General features: G+C 40.6%; 1 protein-coding gene across 1 annotated transcript in view; it reads right to left on the reverse strand.

Moving 5' to 3' along the window:
• ANKS1B (ankyrin repeat and sterile alpha motif domain containing 1B) overlaps positions 1–14,063 on the reverse strand; it is a 54,468-nt gene extending 40,405 nt beyond the window's left edge. The window contains exons 1-2 of the mRNA XM_010190238.1: positions 13,962–14,063; positions 8,620–8,799 (exon numbers count right to left, since the gene is read on the reverse strand). Coding sequence (XP_010188540.1) covers positions 8,620–8,703 — 84 coding nt within the window. The 5' untranslated portion in view covers positions 8,704–8,799; positions 13,962–14,063. The remainder of the gene's footprint in view (positions 1–8,619; positions 8,800–13,961) is intronic.
• Positions 14,064–16,935: the final 2,872 nt, after the last annotated feature.

Below are 16,935 nucleotides of genomic sequence, written 5' to 3' on the forward strand. Positions count from 1 at the left end.
TTCTATGTGCCAAGAAAAATGCCAGATGTTTCTAATGAGGTTGCTCAGTATGAATCATCTTGGATCAAACTTTCCAACTTGGTTGGAAAACTGGCCAAAACTGCTGTTGCAAAACAGCAGCAGCAAGAACCACTCCAGCAGGACTTGGACACTGATGGCGTGACTGCTGATGTGCTGGTATGTGACATGCCCCATACACAAACTAGCTTCAGTCAAAATGCAGTGCTTGCACAAGAAGTCGAAATGCATGTTTAGAGAATAATTATTGGTATTGAAGCACAAGTGGACTGGCACAGGCCAAGGCAATCGGCACTGACCTGCTCCATGCCGCGACTTGCAGGAGAGCTCAGGCTCTCTGGAGATGATCCAGAAGTGAGGGACTTTCCAGAACTGGGAAAGAACTGAAAATGGATTTGATGAATTATAGAAATCAGTCAGATGAAATTCAGTAAGAAAAGAGTATTCCTTGGGAAAGTAAGATAAAATACATAAGTAAAATAGCAAATAAAACAGGAGAGTTATTTAACAGGGAGATGGGGAGAGGACCCAAAAATATTTGGAAGTTTTAGTATACTTCAAATTAAATACAGTGGTCTTGCAAAACAATAAGCAAATAAATCACAGGATAATTCAAGTTGTAAGGGAGCTCAAGAAGTTTCCATTCCAACCCCAGCTTAAAGCAGGATCAGCTGTGAAATGAAACCAGGTTACTCAGGGCTTCACACAGTCAGGTCTTGAAAACCTCCAAGGACAGAGCCTGAACAGCCTCTGTGAGCAACCTGTTCCCTGCCTCACTGCTCCTCCTGGGAAGACTTTCTTGCCATCCAGTCAGTGCCACTCCTCTTTCAGTTCTTGTACCTGAAGTTACCTTATCTCCAGCCAGCCCCGGTCCCCTAGCTTCTCCTCAGACAGCAAGTGTGCCAGTCCCTGACCATCCTGGTGGCCCTTCGCTGAATTTCCCTCTCCTAAATAAAAAAGGAGGTATTTAATAGAGGTAGGATATTGTAATACATGAGAAGGAACTATTGTGCCATATGGAGCACCAGAGAGGTTTCATAAGGGGTGGCATCCAGTTTTAGCCACTGCACTTCAAGGAGGATGTAAGCACACTGAGGGATTCCAGGAGAGAGTAACAACAAACAGAAGTCTAGAAGACACCAGGACACAGCCCTGGTTAGATAAATGTGGATCCCCAATGGTCTGTTCACCCCTGAGCTGGTCCAAGAAGTTTGCTGGTGACTCCTGATCTTCTGCTGCCTTCTCCACCTCTCCCCAGCAAGGGAGAGCCCTCTCTCATGCTTTCATGTTGCAAAGCCAGTGCATGGGGTGAAGAGGAGCTGCAGAATACAACTTCCAGGCTTATTCCCCTGCCGCCTCTCTCTCTGTGTCTCAGTGCAGGGCTGAGCTTTGGGAAATTGTTCCCATCTCCTGGCACTGCAGTCCCAGCAAGGTGCAGAGGGAAGGAGAGAAACAGCATCAAACCCCACTCCCTCTGGTGCACGTTATCTAGCAGTAACTCGCTAACTGTAATTCAGTCTAGCTCCAGAAATGAGGAGAATTTTGGATCAAATCCCAGAAAAATCACTCTTGGCATGACAAACAACCCTTAAAGGTGCAACAGCTGAAAGAAACAAATGAAAATCGGATGAATGGGGCTGTCTGGCCCCTTTTGCAATCGTCACTCCAAATGTTTTAGGACCGTGGGAGAGCAGTTGTGCTGTCTCAATAGATGTTTCTCCCCTGAATGTTCCCAGAGCCCTGGGGAGATCTTGTCTTAAACAGGAATAATTGCAGATCCTCCTTCGAAAACAAGATCTCCAGAGATGAAGAGTGAAATTTGAAATTATTATTTTAGAGAAGCAGAAATTAGAAATAACACTTCTTATTAGAAGAAGCGTATGTGTTTTGCATTATTAAGTTTCTTTTGCTTCTCCAGAAAATACTTTACATAAAGATTTCCAGAAAATTACTTGCCATCTTGGAAGGGCCTTCTTGCAGCAGGCAGTGGGTGACAGATGTAAACAGTGACCAGCTCCAGGTCAGTGCACCCTGCGAGGTTTCACAAGAAGGTGCATGCCATGGCCAGTACATCCTGGGAAGGGAGATGGCTGGCCCAGGACACAGCGAGTCTGCAGAGACTGTCCTCCCTGGCCAGCAGCAGAGTAAGAAGGAAAACCAACCTCCCGGGCCGAGGCTGGAGCTCTAGGGCCTGTGCACCTCCACCTCCTGCTCCACACCAAGCCATGCTTTGCACATTGTCTTCTGGTGAGAAAAGATTAACAACACAGCTGTGTTGCTCTCTCACCCAGCTGACATCCACCTTCATGCAATGGTGGTCTTCTCTGATACGCAGTTGGTTCTCATTTCAATCCAGCAACCCAGGATGTGGGGGCTTTTCCCCAGACTGCAGGTCTCACCAGCAGCTTGCTAAGGCTGCAGCTGCCCTGCCCAGATCCTGAAGGTACAGCTTTACAGATGCAGCTCTGGCCCCACAACCTGAGGTGAGCAGCCAAGCCTCCCCTTCTGCTGGTGCTGCCAGCTAAAAGTGCTCCCCAGCCTCATAGTCTTGCATAAAGGATACAAACTTCTGGACAAATATCACCAATAAAGATTATGAGATTTTGGTCCCTGAACATTAGGTACCAGTATCTACATTTCAGCCAAAAAATCCCCAAAAAGCAAACAAAAAGGTGGGCTTTTTCAGAAGAGCACCCCAAACTCTCACTTCAATTTTTTTTTCTCAGCAGCTCAAAAATGTAGATCAGCTGAATTAAAACTCAGCTTTGACTCGGAACTATTCAGATTTTCAACAGGAATAGAGTTTATGTGACACCAGAAACTACCTCATCTTCTCCATTTTTCATATAATCCTCCATTTTTCATTCAATCTTTCCAATGTAGAGCTTCTAGCTCACAAGACTGAGTGTGAAAAACAGTAAATTAATAAAGAACATCTGTCCCCATCTTGAAAGAACATCTGTGCCCTTCTTGGTGTAGTATTTATGGCATTAGTTTGGATCATTAACACCAAGTATAGAAGCGGCTTCTTTAATTCCATATGCTGAAGCAGCATGTAGGTACGATCCACATTCCACGACTTTATTTCTAAAATGCTAGCTTCTGTAGCATTCTTGAAAAATATTGTATCTTTTTATTCAGACAGAAATGGCTTAGATTTTTCATAATGTCTTTATCAGTTTACTTGTCCACTAAATACACAATACTTGAGGGGTTCAAAGTTTGTTGAAATTTGCAGTTCAAGATACAGCCCTCTATGGCTTTAATATTTACCTGAATTAAAAAGACAACTTTCAGTACCATCTATACCATGCAACAAAAATAGATTCAGTTTAGCATTTTTCTTTTGATGTTAAATTGAAGGTCTCATAGTTCAGTCATCTTTCCATATTAAAAATAAAATGCACCTGAAAATATGAAATGTAGAGCATTTTGTTTGGATTTTACATACTTGCCTTTAAAATGGCTGGCTGTTCATCCTCACAATGTACACTATTTTATGCTTATCAAAAATGGAAGAAGCCTTAGAAATTACAACAGAATGAAATAATCTAGACAACTGTATTTTTGTATTTATTGCTCCTTAAATACACTGGTAAAGAATTCTGTTACTTCACCAGCAATTTTAACCATTCACAAAATCCACTCTTCATTGCCTCTTAGATAATCTCATTTTACACACCAGTATTCTCCTGGGCATATTTTCCTTCATTCACCTTAATCTTTAAATCCTTCTAAAGCAGAGAAAGAGACAGCAAATAAACAGGAAAGAAGCAAATAAATAAAAAGTCACACTGTAGTTAAAAGTTAAAAAAATAAAGGTGGATCTTACGAGGCAAGAGTTTTATTTTTGGCTCCTTCAAACTTTCAGTGTCATCCTAGCCAACCAGCGATATCCTTGTACCTCAATTTTCTTAGCCGAAAAATGGAAAACATTCTTTTAAATCACACAGACCTACAGTGCACTGGAAATAGGAATGAAATAGTATCTGTGAAGTATCTGGGAGATATTATTGAGTTGAAGGTATTTTAGAAAGCAGCAAAATTATTTCACGATTTTTGTATAAACCTGCCTTTGGTAATTCTGTCTCTTGTTTTCATTACACTTTTTCTCTATTGTAGATGAAGGATCTCTGGTACTAACTCTATTTAAATGTCTGCCTCCTGCGTATCAATCCTAATCCTGCAACGCATTATTACATCTCACAAAACAATATTACAAGGCAGAATCCTAGCAATCAGGATAGCTTTACTTCAAACTTACCAGCCAGTCATTACAATGACCTTAAATTTCGGTCATCTTGTGTTTTAGACAAAAAATAAAAATACTAAGAACCCTCAGACCATGGGACCAAAGAACACAGTGCAGCTTTCAAAATTAAGTCTGGGTTCAGCATCTCTGGGGAAGAACTTCTTGTGCCAGTGTTTGTGAATAATCTTTCCAGTTCTCCTAGATCTGTCCTTTAAGATATCCTCCCATCACAGCCCTCTAGGGTGCCCCCCCATACGGGCCATGACTGGGTTTATCCTACCAGAAAGCTTAATCTGACTCATTTACCCATTGGTTTTTTTTTTTTCTCCCAGAGGCAGACACAGCCTGGAGCTTTCCTGAGAGCCCTAAAGAGTCATCCGCCCACCGCCTCCAGAAATGACAGACCTCTTCCATCTCGGGTTGCGCTACAGGTTCAGCCCTGTGGGGAGAGCATGCGTCAGCGTCGGGGCGATGTCTGACCCAGCTCTGCTTCTGCAAGGAGCAGTGTGGGCAGAGGTGCTCCCCAAATGCCCCCTGTCCACCAGCTGCAGAGAGAATGCTTTTGGCTCCTGCCTCCAGCTCGGGGCAGGGTGCAGGGCTCTGAACACCACAGCAAGAGGCCTTATGAACCACAGTGGCTAAAAGGACCGTATGTCACTGGCTGGAGCAATAAATAGCAACAGCCTCAGGCTGGGATATGCTTGCAGTGAGTACCTAAAGCTTCTCTGCTGCCTGGAGAATTACAAATCCTAAAGACCTGACATTTTAATTGGTGCATTTTAATGAACTTAGGTATGATTCCTTTTAACCGCCGAAGTTTTCCCCTGCAAATATGTATTCCCTCCTGCCATGATTTCAGGGGTGAATGAAGAGCCCTTCAACAAGACTCCACCTATTTAATTTGGTTCCAAAGTCCTTAGGCTTAGCCTCCGTTATTTCAGGTCTATTTTAAAGTTCTAGGCAATCTTAAGACAACCTCAGGTATTTTAAAGTACATTAATTTGATCATATTAATCTACAGTTTGCAAGCTCAGAATTCAACATCCACAGTCAAAGATGACTCAGACTATTCAATCCTTTCTGGACTTTTTTTTCCTTTTTTATTTTTATGTTTTTAAACAAACCATCTCAGAACCTTCTGTATTACCTTTCTGGTAATTTATCCAACCAGACACCAGAGACTTTCAAAGCTGTATGACCAACTGGAATGTTGGATGATCAAACCTATTCCAGCAGGGAATCTGAATTGGTTAGACTCATTGTTTATATTAGGATTTTCCCCTCTTAGGTCGCAAACAATCTGCTAGGGAACTATGAATGAAGGTACACGCTGGCCTTGAGACAAAACCACCCACATTAAGTAAATATAAATCAGTGCTTCCTCCAGGAAACAAAGTGTTGTATTACTTACAAGCAGATTTGATTATGGTTTAGAGAATTGTTTAAACCCATTTAGCAGATCAAAAGAAAACAGATTTAAATGGATGTGGTCATTCTTTTAACTAACACTGGTTGATATCAGATGCAAAGATCAACATGCTTGATGACTTCCATGTAAAAGTTTAGTGAAAACACAGGCTATAGTAAAGATGGAAACATCAGATCTCACCATTTTCTCAAAATATCTTCAGATTTTACATTTTAAATTGAGGCTAAAAATAGTCTTATCCTAACATTTCTGAAACAAAATCAAGATCAGAAAAGCAATACCATGAATAAGCTCTCAATAATGTGTTGACCTCTCTCTTCAAGACCATAAAAATACCCATTAAGCTCATTGTCAAGAACACACCTTTCATAAAACCACAGCATCAAAGATATCTTTGTGTATGTCTGTCTACTATAGCATCCAGAAAACATGCAGATTCATACAGCAGCATGCAAGCAGCCTAGCAAAGAAAGCATTAAGACAAAAAACATCCTCAAAGCAATTCCAATAACCCCTCTAGATCATTCTGTTTATGAGGAGCATTCTAGCTGGAAAGCAGGACTGGTATCAGCTCAGAAGTTGTTGTTGATCTGACATAAGCCAAAGGAACCTGCAAACTGCAAGGAGGAAGTTGCTAGATGAAAAAAAACAACCAAACCATGGAGCAGAACTCTCATGTTAAGAATCAGTTGGATCTCCTTTATTTTCCAGAAACAATTATTTTACCTTTAATTTCAAAGGGGCTTTGGGGAAAAAGATTGAAGGAAATACAGTTCATTTTAGCAAAGCACGTATTGCAAAAAATAAATTTAAAAATCTATTTTTGGGCTAGGATGGTTGAAGAAATCCCTGATTAGCCTCCTAATGGAGTGAGTCCAATTTAGTGAGAATGATCACCAGAGGGAGTCATTGACTTTCCCATTAAAGTCAAAGGGAATTTCACTTACATCAGGAGTGCAGAATCTAGGGGAACGGCTGAGAAAGATTCCAAACACATTGGAGCTCGGGGACTAACACAAAACATTGTCTTATGGATTTCATCTGAATCCATTTTCTCCTTTGGAGCCCCAAAGAATGACTGCTATATTCCATGGTGAAAGTCAGAGAGAAGGCACTGAAGTAATTAATTCAGTGGGTACACACTCCCACAAAATAAAATCCTAGCACTCAATTGGTTTTAAAGTGGTTTGGAGTGGTGTAAGTACTAACTGCTCAGTTTTCTCTTCAGACATGCAACATATCATAGTTCTCCTGGAAAAGCAATTTTTAACAGCCCAAGGAAAATCTCCAGGTGCCATATATGAGAGTGTACCATACCTCCTGGGAATATCTGGGACTTCAGACAGGAAAAGAGTGAAAAGGAGACAGAAAGAATTGCTAGTATGGAAGGTTTTTAGGTTGTCTTGCCTTTGTTTTTCTTCAATGTTAGAGACTAAAAGAGGAAGTGAGAATAGGGATTTGTGAACCAAGTGATAAAATGAACTAAGTAGATAAATGGGTCTACTCAGCCATGAGCAAGTGTGCATTTCACACTCAAACACCTAAATTTCATGACCTTCCAAGAAATATTTTCATGTTAAGAATGGGGCTTTTCCTTGCTGGACTTCAGCTCAACCTTGTTCTTGCCACAAAAGCCCAGCAACTTTGATTTGAAAACAAGGTCATTTTCTAGGCAACTCTCCCCTTAATTCTGTACAATAAAATTATATAGCAGAAAATCAGGAGATTAAGGAAAGGCAAGGAAACAGTCCCACCCATCCAAATGCAATTTCACTTCCCTAGAAATGTCCTCTGAACAAATGGAATTGAATTTGTTTCTGTGTTCCCAGGTAACAGCAGCACCTTGTTTACTTAATTACTACTTCTTGTTCATGCAATTAGCAGAGAGACTGCAGCCTTTTGTTCATTACGTTAACCATAACATGGTTATTTGCATAGCTGTTTCCATTTTGAGGCTGAATGTTGGCTAGAGGCTCTATTTTGGGCTGTGGCAGGCAGCGAACCGCTGGGAAGCCTCATGCAGGGCAGCATCCAGCAACCTGCTCCTTCACGGAGTGAATCGCTTCAGGAACCGCACTGACTGCCCATCTGCTGCTGATGGCAAATCAAAGCCCTATTTCGAACACAGGCTGCAAAGCACTGCATGTTGGCTTGAGACTTGGCTGGTTTTCATCATATGCACCACCAAAAAGCAGCTGAGTTCATCCTAAAGCATTTTTGCCAACAGTCTGTCCAAGCTTAACTTTACTGCCCTTTAGAATGGTACGGGGTATCGCTCTGGTCGATGTATGCTTGATTTAGCATTATCTGTACTCTGATTGTGGTTGGGTGAAAAAATTTAGAAATGGAGCCTACTTTAGGTTTTTTTCATGAACAGTTTGATTTAACATCCAGTTGAGTCTAGCGCTCTTGCCATGCTCAAATGAGATGTTGCACAGTTCAATCTTTTTGCAAACACTCAAGATATATCCCCAGATCACAAAGTTGAGCAGAATGCTGACCCTCTCCATTAATAAATGCAGCAATCACCACCCCCAAGTCCTTTGAGTTTCTGGCAGTGAACTGATGTCAGCTTATTTTTATCTAGGTTGCTCAGAAATTGAGGAATCTGCACATTCTTACAGAAACAAGAGGCAGAGTCAGTGCCAGTAGGAATCTTTGTGCTCTGGTGCGCAGGAGGCACCTTCATCTTAGCCTCTAGGCACCTGAACACCCCCAGAACCCTACCTCTCAGGAGAAACTGCACACCAACTTACACTATTTGAAATACAGAGAACTGGAACAACCAGCTTGGAAAAAAATGTCAATCTCTGTAATTTACAATTCAGCCTTCATATATGACCCACAGCTATGGTTAGGATTAGTTCTGTAACCAACTGCAGCCAGGCGCAGCCTTTTAATAACACGGTTATAACCCTACCTGTGCCATCTGCCTCTCCAGCTTTGATCGGGGAATATCATCAAAATAGTTTTCATTTCTTCTTCTCCTTGCATCGCCCTGCATGATAATGTGAGGAACGTCCAGGGAGCCACCAGTAGTGAAAGTGCTTTGGCTGAGTGATGGAGACAACTGAGGAGGAGTGTGGTTACCGCTGGGTTCCTGGACAGAGAGGAGAAAAATAAGCATAAGAAGAACCGCATATTTCTGACTTCTAACCACACACTTAAAAGTTTTTGTATTTGAGTTATTAATAAAAAGAAAAATTAAGGAACAATTCCTGAAGTAGAGGTTACTGTAGATGAACTTTTGAGATTTGCTACCTAAGGTGCAGAGCACATATGGAAGGAAAATAATTCACTATTTACATGAACTAGTGGCAAACTTCCTCTCCAAAACCTCCTTGGGTAATATATGCTCCATTCTAGGACTACTAGAAAGATAAAACAGTGAGTTACTTCTTGTCAAGGCCCAAATAAAGCCATGATTTAGGACTAGCTATTTGTAAGATGAAATACATTCTCACCACTTCTGAGCAGCCACTCTGAGTAGCAAAAGTGATTTGAAAGTGATTTGAACTCTAGCAACATCTCTTGCTGGGAAAAAGAAATGTACAAACATTTACAAAATACAGACACTTTGTTTCCAGTTTTTATAGGTCTTCCACAACCTCCCTTTAACTTGAAGTACTGGATATCAGACACAAGCTAAATAACAATTCCTAGAACGCATGAAAGCATCGAAGTACAAATATTTTATCAGGCTTTCTTGTAATCTGTGCTGAACTGTGACCTCGTATCAGTCAGTGTGCAAATACCACAGCAAATTGATACATGAACTCTGTCTAATAAACAGCTACACATGTCCTCCTGATCATATATTTTACCGGGATCTGCCATCACACCACTCACAGGCAGCTACCGCAGGTACATTTGCAAACACCTATTCAGAGGCACATCACATCACTTGCGCAAACACCAATTGCAAACATTGGTGCCCAGCTCTACCGTTCAACACTGTCTTGGAGATTGCAATCAGCAGGAGCAGAGCTACAGCGTGCACACACACCATCCCAGTGGGGACTGCAAAACACTGTCATAGCAACTGGATAGGGATCTCATCATGTAGGTTACTGGGCTCAGTTTCTCTGACACCAGAGATCTCTTTGATAGTAAGCTCTTTGGAAGCAGAGTGTACCCAGGAGTGTGTCTACACAGCGCAGACTTTCTTTAAATTATCTACCGCTGTATCATTATATTTCAATACTGAACAACAAGAAGGGACCTGAAAATATAAAGGAAGCAAAGACCCACTCCAGTGTGCATGAAGAGTAAAAAGACCTGCCTTCTTATTTAAAGAAAGAATTAAAGTGGATATTTCATGCCTGATTACAATGAAGCAAACCTAATTCTGAAAAGCATCAAGGTACTTTGCTTCATGCTGTTAAGAAACAAGATCTAGTGCAAGAAATCAGAGAGCTGTAATCTCTTCCAAATGAAAAGGAAAGCTGCAGTTCTCTGTATGCACTCAAGTGATAGTAACATCTGATGTTAATATTTGAAGTGTAGGAGTCTACGTGACATTATTCCTTGCAATCACAATAACTGATTACTATTTTCCATGCTGGTTGACTAAAATCACGCATATATAGTTGTTTAGCAACTTTTAATTAACTGGGATTTTTTAAAAAATTTCTATGATCTGAGACAAGCAATTGACATTTCCCAGGGCAAAGAAAGGAATGTTTTCCTCTTAGGAATAGTCTTTTTCCCTCCTTCATAAAAATCCACCTACATTTGGCCCAGTTAAAAGCTTCTGAAAAGCTGTAGTCTGCACATGCTCAGAAGGTTTGGTGAGGCATAATCTCTAAAACCTCCCCTCCATGGGCCCAACACTGACTAGATGCCTCTGCCCTGAAAATAACCTGAGTAGAGGGGCACCAAGTGAGATCCTTTCTAACGACTGCTCCAGCCAGGTGGGTAACCCCTCTCTGATCCGAATCACGATTCATCCCCTGTTAGTAGACTGATAGGGCTACCAGCACATCAAAGTGACAGATGACTGTGCAATGGACACACAGATTCCAGCTCTCATAGAGGCTTGCGTATTTTATCAAACTGCATATAAAGAGGGGAAAAAAAAATCACTCAGAAATCTATATTGGAAGATTGCTGGCAAGGCAATAGAGACAAGAATTACAATGTCAAGAAATAAAAGAATTATGGATTATGCGTTATGGAACAGGGTTTAATTGTATGACTTTATGCTATTTTCTCAACGTTGTCCTTCGCAGCACAGATGGATCCTCAACTGTGCAGCATGTTGTCATATACTCAGCACTGTGTTATCATTAGTTGTCGTGTAGTCAGTATTTTATTCCCACCTCGTTTCGTGGCCCCAAACCCCTTCCCTAAACTCTATTCAAATCCTGCTCTGAAGACAGGATGACTAATTTCGTCATTTTCATGATGTCCATAAGTGCTTTACAAATGTCAAATCGATTTATTTTCACCACACCCTGTGACTTCTGGCATTTTATAATCACCACTTTAGTGTGGGGGACCTGAGACACAGACAAAGGTTAAAAAATATCGGTCACTTTGGATGTCCAATTACAATATCTATTGCCTGATCTTCCAAGTGCTTGTATTCAAAATTCCACTTCTATTGATCTAATTTGCAGCACTGTGTGCTCAGCACTTGTATAAATCAGACTCCAGACTCCAGTCAAATATGCAGAATGCCAGTAACATACAATTAGTGACTGTTTATGAGGCAATTACCTAAATAACTTACCAAGCATTATCCAAGGGCCTTGTGGCAAAGGCAGGTGTAAATCTGTAATTTCATAGCTACAGCTATTCCTTTAATCATGAGTCTCTCTCCCATTCTTCCTTCATTTCTCTTGTTCAATCCATACCCATTTTCTCATCTCCATAACAAATCTGCAGACCAGGTATGGATGCCTGTGCTATCATGTACTCAGTACTGTGTTACTGTTAGTCACCAGGTATTCATAGCATGTTACCACCCTCTTGTGAATGCATGGATACATGCCCTGCAGGGAAGCTTGATCATATACTTTGCTATTGAAATCTGCTTCATCCCCACCTCTCAGTTCTGCTGCTCAAGTAACACTGGAAACACACAGGTCAGGGCTGGAAAGGAGTTTAAGAGATCCTTCCCCAGGTGGCCTAGGCACACCTCATACTCCACAGATGTTTGTTTAACCAGTTTCTAAAAACAGGAATCCTCTCTACTGAATTAATTCTTCTCTTAAACTATCACTACTCTTGTAATCCTGCTTCTTCACATTTTCAGTTTAAATGGTCATTTCATCAGTTTAAATTTCAGCTTCCAGTGCCAACTGGGTGAGGATGGGGTTCCATGAATAACAAGGAAACTGGTCCTGTAATTAAGGACTATAATGCATTCAAGGGAGGAAAACCAGCTTGCATAGGCAACCCAAGACTCAGCATTTTCCAACTTTCAAGTATTTGACTTTGAAATCATAATAACTTTTCCTTAGTACAGTTATTGTGGCAATAATATATTTTGTGTATATTTTTAGGTTTGTTGCTTTTCCTCAACATTTAATAATTTTTTACTCTGGAATATTTAAAAAGCTAATACAAAAAGAGTTGAAAAGAGTGATAGCAATACTTAGGCTGACTTCAAGACCTTAAAGGTAGACTCTTTAATCTATCTTTTCCAATAGATACAAATTGATCCTCTAGTAGCCACAGATACTTTCTTTAAACAATTTTCCAAGCTAAAAATTATTACAAACTACAGACTAAATACTATGTCCTCATTTCATGTGAAATGGTACAGTAGCAGTTGATGGGAAAGAAAAACTTAATTCAAACTCATGTCCTCTTCTTTAGGATTCTCTGTGAAGACTCCAATACTACGAGGACATTTAGCACTTGCCTGCATCAGTAGTCCTAGCTGTGAAGCAGCAGACAAATTTTTATCATTTTGACTACAGATGGAGGACATCCAGTTTTCTTTTCACTATTAACTGTGAATATACAGTCCTAACCAATAACATGGGCTGTGGAAACATTCCCACCTGCTGAAGAGGAACTAATTCCCCAGTGCAGGGCACTGAAAGTACTGACCAAAGATATGTGACTTTCAAACGCCAGCAAATGATTCCTCTTTCCTGAGAGCATTTTAACACCTGCCACGCATCAGGAAATCGTTCACATAATACATCAAATATACAATATAAAAAAACTCCTGCATGTTTGTGAAACGTGCCTTAGAGCAGGACATTACAGGCTTGTGAGACCTTTTTCAGTGCAGCATTAGGAACAGGCTGAGTTTGTGAGGGATCTAAAATGTCTATGTGTGGCATTCGAGAATAAGCAAGGTGAAAACAGGCTGGTCACAGAAATTGTCAGTGTAAGTAAAAATAAGCCCTCATTCTGTCTTTCTCTGTTTCTCTTTACACTAGGAAATTTAACTTGGGAGCATTGACACTCTCTGACATTTGGAAATTTAGTCCTAAATGAGATTCCAGTCAGACAACGCAGCTCCATGAAAATAATCAGATCCAATCAAATGCAAAAAGTGTGACCTAAAATATCAAAATAAAAAGTGTTGCTATGAATTCCCTTGGAGAGAACACAGTAGGAATGGACCATCAGACTACAACTCAGTAAGGGTAACAGACAGCAAGGAAGCAAAGGCATTGGATCAGAGAAACCGAGCAAAGGTGGTGGTAATGAGAGGAGATTAAATGTGGTCAAGTGTGGAAAAGTCTCAGGGACATTGCAACAAGGTTTCTGGAAGAGGGAATACAAATTAAACTAAAAGACATAATGAAACTTCTGATACACAGAAACATCTTAACAGCATTTGTATCTTAACAATTTCAAGAGGCTCGCTTTAAAGAAAGCATAAAGCATATGTCTGAAAAGTAAGTGCAAGCATTTGAAACCAGGAAAGGGAAATGGTAACTCTCCTTTTGCAATATCAATTGGCTGGGCTGGGATTCCTGTGGGCAAATGTAGACGTTCAGCTTGTACACATCTGGTCCTGAGCTAGTTTCTTGAGCAAAGAAGGTAAGTTGGTACTTCTGAGACATTATTTATCTCATCCTATGGTAGACATCTGAAACAGGTCAGATGAATCACCCTGTAAAAGTGTTAATTTATCTCCACTGGCTATGTGTAGAGGTGCGACTGAGCAGGTCAGTCTGAGACATCTACACCGTAAACTTCTGAAGTGAGGTAAATTGAACCTCACTCAAAGCAGCTGTTGTTTTCATGTGAATGTTATGAAATGTTTGCTGACAAATTTTCTCGGGTACTCACCCTGAGGGTTATTGACCGAGGTGGTTTCTGAGGAGGATCTTCGTGAAGCCTGTCTCCCAAAGATGCCAGAACGCGCTTTCGATGGCCAATCAAGCTAATTTTTAAGACCTGAAATAATAACAAAAATACCTCATTAAAAAGAACACATTGCAATCATTAAACGAAGATCCATTCAGAGTGAAGTCATTTTCTCTTTTCATCTTTAAACAAGTTAGTCCACTACACAGGCTAAGCAGACAGAGAGCAACACGAGGCAAACAATCAGCAGAGAAAATGAGAGGTGAGCTCAAGCAGAGCAAAAACCATGTAAAATGAAGGAAGAAACCAAAGCAGGTACAGATGTGGAAAACTGAGGAAAGGAAAATGAAACAGGAAAAGAAGGCAGCAGAGTGGGAGCAAAAACAAGAGAAAGGAAGGAGGAGACTGGAGAAAGAAAGGTAGAGATGCAGGCAAACAGTGAGTGATGAGGATTAAAGGGATTTACAAGGATGGGAGAGATGAGGAAGAGTGAAGAACGGCCAGCAAATGCTTAGAGAGAGTAAAAAGGGAAAAAAAGGAACTGAATGATGAATAAATGTTATCAATTTTAAATCTATTCACCATGTCTTTCACGGGTAATCTCCAATCAACACACACAGTTTGCATTATTGTGTAGAATCATCCTTGTGCAAGAAACACAGGATGGACAAACTTTTTCCTGGATGTCTATTACTCTTATCAGATGCAACGAAAAAAAAATATCTCTGTTGTATCTAAACATGACCATCAGTGGATATGTTCAAATACCCTGTGCTGGTCCAAACTTCATGAACACTACCAAAAAGGTGCTCCAAATTTACTGCAACTACTCCCCACTTGCCTCTCTCCATGTCCCTACCACATACAAAACCACCACTGCTCTCAGGGAAACAAAGGGATCAGAAGCAGAAAGTTGAAAAATTAAGCATTAGTGAAACAAAAAAATCATATTTTGATGCTATTCTTTAATGGCTACAATGCCTTCAAAGCGTAAAGCAGCCCTGATTGTAGAAGCAAGCCTCCACTCTGCAAACAGCGTTGTCCTCACTTAACTCCTCCAGACTGTATATAGGGTTTCATACACCAGAGCTGCCTCCATTCCCTCTCAGAAGACAGTACTTCCCACTATATTTAGGACCACCGTGTGTCAACACCCTTCAGTTGAGAGGAATTTCTCACTCAACCTAGAAAAAGTAATAGTCCCCAAAAAAACCTGAAAATGCTACCTCTTCAGTGAAAAACCACCTCAGTTTAAGCAGTACCACTAAGAGCTACCATTCATGAAAACCAGCAAACAAAAAAAAATACCCAAAACCCTAACTCTTATGGCATCTCTTGGATTTATTATCTCAGGGTATGGTACAGCAACATGTCATCACTACTCTAGTGGGTGAACTCCTGCCTGTCCATGGGCACGTGAATCCATCCACACTTCCTCTGTTGGATTTCCCTGGGCTATCTGATACTGTTGAACATCAAGAACATCTTGTTGGCCTACATCTACACAGCAATGAGCTATGACAAGCAGCAGATTGAGGCCTTCCTCTGTGAGGCAGCTTGCAGGGTTGTTGCAGACCCTGCAGCTCAACAGCAGACCCAAGCTGCAGAGTCTCACAAGCCTGCTATGTGCTCTCCTATTAGTCTAAATCTGGAAAACCACAAGTAGAGCTGAGATAGCGCAGCAGATGCTGAAATGCCAGAGGCTTAGTTATATATTCAGTTTACATTGACTATTAAACAGAAAGGTGCACAGTTTATCTCCATATTTAACTATATGAAACACGTGAATGAACTACAGCTGCTTTAAGCATTACTCAGGTAATACACTTCAGTGAACTTGCTTCTTTCATAATGTTTCTCCATCATCAAGAGCATTTACCCAGAGATTTTTAAGTCAAGCTATAGTCCTTGGGTTGTTTCGAGGTCCTCAGCTCTCTGACTGCCTTATTAGCTATACCAAACCACACAAAGCAATTCTCTGTGACTTCACAGAGCTGCTGAACAACAGGAGAGAAAAGGACATGAGCCTTGAGGGACTTCACACATAAGAGATCAGCAGACGGGTCTAAATGGTTCTGTTATTTCAAAACCAGTTTTCAATTTAAAAGCAATACTGATCTTTGAACACTGTAAGTGCTGCTAAGTTTATTCCACATTTTGTTTTCCTATTAAAATGGTGGTCACCCTTAATCTGCAGTGGTACAGATTTAAAGATGCAGCCTACAGAGCCATATGGTCCTCAATAGGCAGACGTAGTGAAGTTTCATCTGGACCACATAGCCTGTTAACTGAAGACGGCTGTATTCTTCTGGAAATGGACTCTTTAGTAGTTTTCTTACTTGGAAAACCTGTTACTCAACTTACAAATATAAAATAATGTTTTCTGAAACACTTCTATATTTGAGTTTAACAAACACCCTGAAACTCTGAAAACTTGTTCAATGGTTGATTATCTTTGACAGTATTTACCAAAAATGTTAAATATCACAAATATAGGTCAACAGTGTGCAATGGAAAAGTTGCCTGAAGCAGTATCTTAGAAATATCTTAATGCTGTGTATCAGATAATCATTAAAACTCTTTCACTTATTTAGCCAACAAGTTAGTTCCCCACAAATATTTTTTATATACCAGGTATAACAGGTAACACTGAACTATATGGACAGTCAACACAGTGCACCGAAGTGCTATGAAGTGAAGCATTTTGTCAAATGTATCATAACCTACTTCATATACGACAATGAAATGAGCTTTGCTGTGTGGCTGCAGCAATCAGCTACAACATGTCATGAAACTGTTCAGAATAGCTTAAGGCCCTCCACAGCCTGTTATTTCATTACTGGGACAAAACAAAAAACACCCAAAAAACCCATGTACATGGCATTCCTCTTTCCACACTACAGTAGGATACCCAAGACAAAAATAATACAACTCCATCTCATACATTTACTTGTAT

Source organism: Mesitornis unicolor, unplaced genomic scaffold (genome assembly GCF_000695765.1).
Source record: "Mesitornis unicolor isolate BGI_N332 unplaced genomic scaffold, ASM69576v1 scaffold19240, whole genome shotgun sequence".
Classification (NCBI taxonomy): Eukaryota; Metazoa; Chordata; class Aves; order Mesitornithiformes; family Mesitornithidae; genus Mesitornis; species Mesitornis unicolor.